The sequence below is a fragment of the Labrus mixtus genome, chromosome 8 (assembly GCF_963584025.1).
Source record: "Labrus mixtus chromosome 8, fLabMix1.1, whole genome shotgun sequence".
Classification (NCBI taxonomy): Eukaryota; Metazoa; Chordata; class Actinopteri; order Labriformes; family Labridae; genus Labrus; species Labrus mixtus.
The window spans coordinates 12,172,954-12,182,193 of record NC_083619.1 but is presented as its reverse complement, the minus strand read 5'-3'; the positions used below and the strand labels follow the sequence as shown (position 1 = coordinate 12,182,193).

The 9,240-nt window shown below is 41.7% G+C and overlaps 1 protein-coding gene across 1 annotated transcript; it reads right to left on the bottom strand.

The window, feature by feature from the left end:
* Window positions 1-1,002: 1,002 nt before the first annotated feature.
* angptl4 (angiopoietin-like 4) lies at window positions 1,003-7,387 on the bottom strand. The gene is made up of 7 exons (XM_061044342.1): window positions 6,743-7,387; window positions 5,804-5,914; window positions 5,570-5,651; window positions 3,408-3,521; window positions 3,135-3,230; window positions 2,617-2,901; window positions 1,003-2,504 (listed from the first exon to the last, which is right to left on the bottom strand). Exons 1-7 carry the CDS (start codon window positions 7,262-7,264, stop codon window positions 2,320-2,322), a joined length of 1,395 nt encoding a protein of 464 aa, XP_060900325.1. The 5' UTR covers window positions 7,265-7,387; the 3' UTR covers window positions 1,003-2,319.
* Between the last annotated feature and the right edge of the window lie 1,853 nt (window positions 7,388-9,240).

Here is a 9,240-nt window from a genome sequence, read left to right as displayed (position 1 = left end):
TGATGGGGGCCGCATGTGGCCCCCGGGCTGCCAGTTGCCCACCCCTGTCTTAGCTAGAATGCAAATGAAGATCTTTTCATTCAAGAGAGCTTTTGTAAAATGTGCATCATAGGGGACACTTGATAGGCTACTTTTTTTCTTCATAAAACATTATTCCCAACATGAAAACACTGGTGAGCTAACTTTTCCTTAACAGTTTGTTTAATTTCTTCGTTGAATTATTCAACAACTTTGTTTTACATTGCAGGTAGGCTAACATATGTTGTCCTCAGAGTTCCCAGTCAACCTATAAATCCAGGAACTTACTTTCACCAGCAAGTACAGATACCTCGAAGGTCAGTTCAGAGCACACTCTCTTCAGATCAGCTGTTATAGAGAGAGATCCTGAACTGTTTGTTGGAACTGGGAGGATCAGTATGGATGAAGCCTGCAGAGGAGGCAGAAAGTGGTGATCTGAGAAATTAAAGCCGACACCTACAGGCTCCTGAAGTTTGCTGCCAGGTAATGCGATTAAGCTTCTTAAATCCTTAAGATTACAAGAGAGGTGTCACGTGTGGCTCAATAAGATTGCTTAGTCTGTTTGCAGGTGGTCACCAATTAAAAACCTGTTTGTAAATGTTTTTGTTAGATTGGTTAAAATAGGGTCGTTTTAGACAAAGATTGTAAAAATTAAAAAATGTAGGCTATAATGTAAATGTAAAGAATAAATGAAGTTCACTTTCATGTTTCCTTCTAAATCAAAAAATACAATTAAAATGAGTTTTATAGGCTACATTTAAAAAAAATGCAACATTGATCTAATTTAGGATAATTAAGTAGCATTAACTAATACAATACTCAATCAAAGCTTTGCTTGAGGGGCCTTTCCCCTTGACATAAAAATATTTGTATTTTTTAAAAAGAAGGTTAAAATGTTTTTAAATCGTGCATTCAATTGAGTTGAATTCGTAAAACACATATAAACTTTCTTAGTTGCACAAAATACACAGACAATATGCAGTATTATTTTAAATCAATTTTATTGGCTCATTGTGGCCAAAAATGGTTATTCTCTCATATAAAACAGTTTTACATCAGAACGAAAAGACCATATAAATTACAAACAGTGAGCACCAGAAATATATATATATATATATATGTTGATTCTTTACAGCTTTTAAATAAGAAAGGGAACGTCTACAAGAACAAAGTCTCATGTCCCAAAGATGACAGAAAATGTCACAACAGTTATATTTCAGAAAAGACAGATGACAGTCCGTCATACACTATATACATAACATAACTCGCATCTTAAAGAAAGTCAATGTGACTTAACATCGTCAAAATCTCCTCTTAAATTTAAAGAAAGTGAAGAAAAAGCTGAATACTATTGGAAGTCGTTGTCAGAAATCATTGTGAACAAAAGTGCCCTGTAAACTATTTTTCTAACACAAGTCTTAACACAGTTTCTCCATCGTAATCCTACTTAACAGTGATTTATAACTTTACATAATGCCTTTGAACACTAATCTTAACATGAAAATTACTCTTTGTTTAAATTAAATTGCCATTTGGTCCACACCATTGGGTTTAAAAGCTTGCTTAATCTGCCTTAATGTCACTCCTACATGCTTCCTCCCAAGAGCTATTCTTTTTCTTTTTTTTTTTTAAGATTTTTTTGTGGCTTTTTGCTTTAATTGTAGAGAACAGTGGAGTGGAGTGGAGGACATGCGGGAAAGGAGCCACAGGCCAAAATCAAACCCGAGCCGACCGCTTGGAGGACTATAGCCTCCGTACGCAGGGTTCAACCTAACTACTAGGCCATCTGCGCCCCACAACCAAGAGCTGTTTTTGGATGCGAGTGCTCTCTTTTTGCTACAAAACCACATTAAAACCTAACAGCCCATACATCAAATGTCTTGTGATGAGTGTCGACATGTTGTGGCTTACAGGATGTTGAACATGCTGGGATTTGCCCCGTGACGCTCTCCTGACTATTGGGCCCTGCTTCATGCTACAGAAGGAATCAACTCGATAGTACATCGTGTATACATGTTTCCACTGCATATTTTGTCTCTTTTTCCATCTGTGTCTGTACGTGCAGGGAAGGAATCTGCTTGTCTCTCAGAGTAACAGAGCTATGAATACCAGGATCTCATTCATATGAGTTCCATTTTGAGGGCTTTGGCTCTGGTATGAGGTCGAAGGGAGATGACCAGGGAAAATGAAAATCTCTACCTCATCAACTAAGAACCAAGAAAAGAAAGAATAGTCCAAAATCTACTTCTTTCTCCCCCTCTCTCTTGGTCTCAACCCTTTCTTTCTGTCTCTTTATATTCTTTAAGACTTGTTGTCGATTGCGGCGGGGGCGATCATCATAACGCTGGACTTCAGAGGGTAGTAGCGCCCCCTCCAAGTCTTCCAGAAGATGCTTTGCTTCCTTTGGTGTCGCTGCTTGGGTGGAGGGCTCTGGAAGTATCTTCCATTTAGGTTAGAGCGACCGCAGTTACTGAACCACCAGCCACCTATGAAGACAATGGGAGAAATCAGGCTAGGCGTTTGCTTTTGAGCTCCTTGCCAATTTTTAAAGTGAAATGCAAAAAAAAGATGCATTTATGATTATCTTCCACAACTTACCAGAGAGGTGCTTGGCACAGTTGATGTCATTTTTCTGGTCGTTATCTTGGTCACGGGTTGAAAAAGGCAGGCCGGAGGTGGCGTCGGTCCCCAGTGAACTCTCCAATGGGCTAAAAGTGCTGGTCTCCTGAATCTGGAGCGAGTACTTTGTTTCCTCTCCGGCTAATTTGAAGGGGAGGCGTACGGATGCCACATCACCACTCCAGTCAGAAAGCTTGATGTTCAGGGTGTAGCCTCCATCCTTAGCAATGGAGTGCATCTTTTCTAGACCCAACCAGAACTCTCCTAAAGAAAAAGACAAAGAGGGAGAGATAAGGTGAGAAAACTATACTTAGCTGAGTTACCTCTGTTGTCCTTTGATCCGTTTAAAGATGTGTTAAGATGCTTGAGGAGGCCAGATCAGGTATGGTAGTTTTAAAAGACAGTAAAGCTGTGTGAACTCATCCAACCTTGGACATGCCAACTAACACCTGTTTAGTCTTCAGTGAGAGTGAGATAAATGTCGAAAGCGTATTTACCATTAAGGCTGCCAAAGCCTTTCTCGTAGGCTTGCCATAGCTGGTCAAAGTCCACTGAGCCATCTTGGCGCCTTTGGATCACCGTCCACCCGCCATCTTGAAGGGAAAGACCGAAAAAAGCTTGATTAGAAAAAGTTGTGTTCACCACAACAGCAGCTTATTGTGCAGCTTGAACTTTTGAATCATTTTGTTTAAAATTGGTGACTTATTGCCTGAAGTAAAAAAATTGTAAGCTTAACTGCAATGCAAAGGAGGAAGTTTTACTCCACTTACCAGCTGTCATCTCACAGAAGACCTTAAAGGGCTCTGCATTGATGGGTTGGATTGTGTAGACCCCACTGTTGGTTTCTCCTCTCAGGAAGAGCTCATGACAGTCAGACGCCATCTCTGGAAGAAGAACAAAGAGAGAGAGAGAAAAAAAAACAACAATGTTAAGATCAACAGTGTCTTATAATCCAAACAGTATAATCATCTTCTAAGCTGTAGTATTTTTTGTTGCTTTTTTATTCATGAATCTAAACTTGTTCTCTCTGGCACACAGAAGTAGATCATTCAGTTTGGGACCTCACAGCGAGAGGTTTTTCTGCAATGCGTAAGCGGAGCGTCTGCAAATACCTAGAGAGTTTATCAGCAAGTCTGGAGATATAAATGTGTACATGATAAGGCCTTTGACGTAGCCTTAACAAGTGAGTATTGAGAGAGTGGAGACTGGCTTATAAATATGACCTTTCTCCCAGTTCCCAAGAGGGCTTTCCTCTCACGGCTACTTGAAGTATTCAGTACTACCCCCGTTACATTCCTCCCCCTCTTCTTCAGACCCCCATCCTCTTTTGCTTGTCACACCTCCCTCACGTGCACAGCAGCCAGTCTGTGACGTAGGAGTGCATGGCCGGTGCATGCATGGGGTGTGATCAGAGGATGGGTAGGGGGATGATCGGGGCTGTTTCAGTCAAGGGACATCTGAGAAGGGAGCAACACAAAGCAGGGGACTCCAGAGCCAATTGGGGCTGTCATGTGTCCAATCAGGCGCAAGACAAATGGCATGCCTCCAGTGATCCTTTTAAGAATGAATGGTACTAACACATGACGCCATTAAATAGCCGTAGGGAACAAAAAAGTCCCTTATAAATTTGAAAAATTGCCTTTTGAAAAAAAACACAAAACCTCATCTGTGTGTATTGACTGGTATTGACCTTTCCTCCAGAGGAACTCTTTGTGGTGAGTCGTGGCGGTAGCCTGCCTTGAGGGTCAGGGGTTCTCCTGAACTTTGGCACACTTCTTATTCATTACAATAGGAGAGCAGGAAGAAATGGAGCTGCGGGGGTTTGTGTGTAGAGCTGGAGGAGGAGGGATGTCTGACTCCCTGACAGATGTAGGGGAAAGGTTGCTCATTCTTGTTGGGATGTGCAAATGTTTGGGTTACACAAAAAGGTGGGACCTCATAAGAAAGAGGAGGGGGGCAAGCGTCTTCAATACGGTGAAGGATATCTGTACAAAGTTCACAGATAAATATAGGCCGTCTTTTCCCACATCCCCCTCATTTTCCTCTTTCCTTTCCTTGTTTCTGCCTCAGTAATCTGAGGAACATTGCATGCTAGATTTGTACAAACAATTTCTTGCCTGTTTTGCACCTCAGCCGACCACAAACAACAGAAATGGGCAACGCGAGTAATCCACTTGAGCTGTATGACCCTGACTGAACGCACTCACAGACCAGCAAACTCTCCCCCAGTTTAAACAAACTGATGTCAGAGCTCCGAGGTGTTATTGTGATTTGCACTGAATGACTGATCTCAACTGTTGCCTCAGCAATGTTTGCCTTTCACCTACATCTTAGTCATGACATTTGAAGACTTACGTTTGATTTTGAATGAATTTCCAACTCATTAATGTTTGATTCAACTATAAAATACTGATATCTGGAACTGGAAGTCTTCACAGCAGAGTACATTTTGCATCAAAGCATTCACGTGAGTGCTGGTCTATTTAAAGTTCAGTTTCATTGGAGCAGCAGCTGCTTGGCCTCGCTGCTCACTGAGGAAATCATTTATTGTAAGTCTCATTCTGACTGAGGCTACGTTTCTCTTTCCTTCACGCCAAAACTTTATATTTTTCAAATATATAACAATACATATTTGAAATATATCAAATTGACTTTTGTTAACATTATTTTGGTGTTGTTTCATAACATTTGGACCTTTCAGGCTACAAGGCAAAGCTTTGTCAAAAAGAACCACCAGTTGATTTATCTGGAGTCACACTGAGCAGAAAGCGTGCCCCAAATTGATTAGATTCCTTGATTTTAATTGCTAGTGATTTAAGCTTCTTTATGGCCTGACTACACAGATGGCCTGCCACATTTGGCGTCAGATTGTGTACAGTCGACTTAAGACGGTGTCAGGAGGGGATTCTGGACGCTTTCTAGCTTTACTTACCGATTGGTGAGTCGCGTTGCTCCTCCACTGAACTGTCAGTTTTGCTGCTGCGCATGACTGGCCTCGGTCGTGACTGCTGGAGCTGAAATTGTTTCAAAGAAGCAATTCATTTTTAGACATTGTGGCAAATATGAAAATCATTTAAAAAAAATACTTTGGGTTTTCACTTTGGGTTTCTGATTTTTTATTTTTGTTTATTTGCAAGCCGTGTGTGCATTTGTTAGTCTTTCTCACCTGACTTTGTAGCGTCCTGATGCGCACATTCTGCTTGTCGAGCTTCTCCTGTTGGAGTCGGATCCGGTCCATCAGATCATCAATGCGTTTGTTCTGACCTTCCAGCATCAACTGAAAGAAATACACCACAAGGGAACCACATTTTATAAGCATTTTGTCATCTTTATTCCACACCCTGCCCGTGTGTAAACAGTGCCCAAAATGCTTTAGCAATTCAGAGTACGTCACCAAAGGAGTCACCAGAATGAACACAACAAAACAGACTAACTAGAGAGTTTCAATGGAAAGCCTGATACTCCAGACACATCTCCACCCCTCAAGGACAAGCATTTGTTCTTTCCAACCCACTGTGCTACAGTTATGTAACTCCTTCCAGCACGGGATTTTCCATCCTACTCTGAAGCCTTTCAGGCTCAAATACGGCTGTGTAAATGGAGCCTACAAAGAAAGCACAACTCCTATAAGCCCCTTTCACTGTGTCATATGGCTGAATGCTCTTCGAGTTGTAAAATTTTGCAGCTGCAAGAATAATTCACACATTCTTGCAGCTGATGTGTGCCGATCCCTTTGTCTAGCTGCCTGTTAGTGTTTCCCTGCACGTACTGCACGCTCTTCCTCCCTGGCCTGAAGGCTTGTTAACCACCACCCCCTCCTCTTTACTACACCCACCGCTTGCCCTCTGTGCATTTTAATTTGATGCTTTTGAGCTCAGGGAAAAGCCAACTGTTATACTGTACATGCACTAATTTAATGAGCACCTTCAACCATCTGCTGCAGAAAGAATTAGTGTAGGATTGATATTTTGCCTACAGTTGCCTGCAACCTAATGTTGCCTTACTTTTCCAAAAGAAACTTCAAAATTTCACTCCCTATATCTTTACATGCCTCAAATAAATCATCATTGTCAAAACCCAGAGACAGAAAGTCATGCATTCTCACCTGGATGTTGCGAGCATCACTGTTGTTCTTGGCCCCAGGGTTTGTCTCAGACAGCACCGCATCTCCCTGCAACATGCTGTCCACCTTCTCCTCCAGCCGGCTCATCCTCTCACCCATCGACCTCCTCTCGTGCTGCATCTCCTCAGCCTTTTCCCTCAGCTCGGCCGTGAGGTTCAGAAGCTGCCCCTCTCTGTCCTCCAGCCCCTGGGCTCGAGCCTTCAGGACCTCACCCTCCACACGCAGTTTCTGGCTTTCCTTCCCCAGCTCTGTCACGGTGCGATTGAAGACCTTCAGCTTGCTGGAAATGTCCCTCATCTGGACTTTGGTCTTGTCCACGTGCTCCTTCAGCCCCTGTCCCAGCTGCAGCAGGCCATGGGCGATGACATTTACGTCGTCCCACGCTGCGTACTGTACACGCTTCTCCTTGGCTGCATGGCTGGAGGGTGAGCCCCCTTTCCTCTCCAGAGGGAAACCTGTGGCCATGACCAGGCACAGAGACAGAGTTGCCAGTGTTGTCTTCATTGCTACTGTTGATCTAAATTGGTGAAATGTTGCTTGGAATAGTGGGTCCTGCAGAAGGGTGCAGTGTCCTGCCCTGTTTTCTTGATTTGGGGTTGAAAGCTCCAGCTCTTGGCTGAACAGTCACAGTTATATAGTTTCACAGCCCTCAAGTCTGAGCTGCAAGCTGCCTGCCATTGGCCAGCAGAGGAGAGGGAGGGCTGCAGTCACTCTCAGGTTTCTGTCCCTCCTCTCTCTGTTAACTATTCATGTTAACAGAAGTGGAGGAGGGACACTATATAACAAAAAGATTGGCTTGCCTCTCTGCACTGTGGAAGACAGGGTGTTCATTATTTCTGAATTAACACTGTAAGTGTATTATTTGTATCGCTGAGTAAATGAGCAAATCCATTCATTAGCACAGGATCTGCCTGTAATAACAATTGGAAAATAAAGATATCAGAGCTCTGATAAAGTTGATGAAATAGTGTCTATTTAGAGAGTTCATTCAAATTATAGTCAATCTAAAACATGTCACAAAGAGTCTGCATCACTATGTTTATGTTTAATTAAATAATATCATAAAACATAATTTCCTGTAAACTGGCCTGATTTGAGCTTACAAATACATGTACCAAACTAAAATGTGAAAGTGAAAGTAGTAAATGCCATCATCATTATGAGCCTCACACTGATACTAGTGAAAGATAAAGACCAGTGGATCAAGTGGATTCAACACCATCTGAAGGGAGAATCTGGGCTTCTTCATTTACTGTTAAACAAACTCATCAAGTAGATCATTACATTCCCATGCCTTAAAATCTACTTTTAAAATCTATTCGTTAGAAGTATCTTGCCGGTCTTATACAGTACATTTAGCCTAACTATATATTGTTAGCAACAAGGCAAAGAATCCATATTCCTTTAGTGTGGTTTCAATTTTGAGTTATTAAGGAAACTGACCATTGAATTTATGATCTTTAACTTCACAGGCAGGATGAGAAATGAGAGAATTCAATTAAAGGTTTGTGAAGACAAATTAATCTGCTCAAAATAAAAGAATACAATTAATACAAGCGTATAATGCGAAAATTAAATAATGTCGCTTGTATTCTGACTGACCTTATAGAAGTCAAATCTTTAGTTTTCTTTTAATTAGCCTTTTAATAATTATAATATGTCATTTAAAAAATCTTAGCATCCTAAAATCATAAATAGTGCTCCTGTGAATAAATCCCACTCTAAGGTTTTTTTGATTTGATAGATATTTGAGATAATAATAGAAACTTTTCCAACGGCTATCATAAAAACAGTATCAGGATACCTTTGATAATCGCCTAAAGGAATCGTGTTGAGAATGAAGTCCTGGAGCACATCAGGAGAGGAAAAGGCTCCTGCTTGTTGGGTGGAGTGTGAGAATTAGGGGAAAGTTCACACAGCACAGAGAATGCCCAAATTGTGGACCATAGGGTTTCTTTAACAACCTCCACTGGGGATCTCACAGGGCCATGCGTGATGTGTGGGTAGACCACAAAGAAGGAGCAAATTTAACCCTCTCCTGTCTGCAGCCCAGACTAAGTAGGTGAAAGGTAACTGGGAGACTGATGACGGTGCTCAGAGGGGAAACTAGGTGCAGAGGAATTACAGAGCCCTTGTGCTTCAGGAATGTAACAGTCATGCATTATTCCCTCAAATCCTTGGCAGAGAGAGGGTTTCCACGGGATTTACTAAAGGAAGCTGTGTTCCAGCTATAAATAAGTGTTTCTTCATCTTTAAAATCTTTCCATGTTTTACCAGCAGCACCAATGCAAATGCAGACAGATTGGCTTTTGTTTGTTCGAGCAGAAATATTATCTATCAGCTGTTATTGTGTTTCATAGTTGAGCAAGATTAACACTGAATAGAAAATGTTCACAGGTGAATGAAAGGGTGTTGTAAAGGAATCTGTTTGTGGAGGGTACAAGCAGGAACCTCCCAAAAAGTTTCACAGAACAATTGAG

Excerpts from the sequence above, each read along its gene's own strand:
- angptl4 (XM_061044342.1), bottom strand. The coding sequence starts at position 7,264 with ATGAAGACAACACTGGCAACTCTGTCTCTGTGCCTGGTCATGGCCACA. Across the intron at positions 5,652-5,803 it reads TCAGGACGCTACAAAGTCAG|CTCCAGCAGTCACGACCGAG; the intron begins GTGAGAAAGACT and ends AAACAATTTCAG. Across the intron at positions 2,505-2,616 it reads CTGTGCCAAGCACCTCTCTG|GTGGCTGGTGGTTCAGTAAC; the intron begins GTAAGTTGTGGA and ends TTGTCTTCATAG.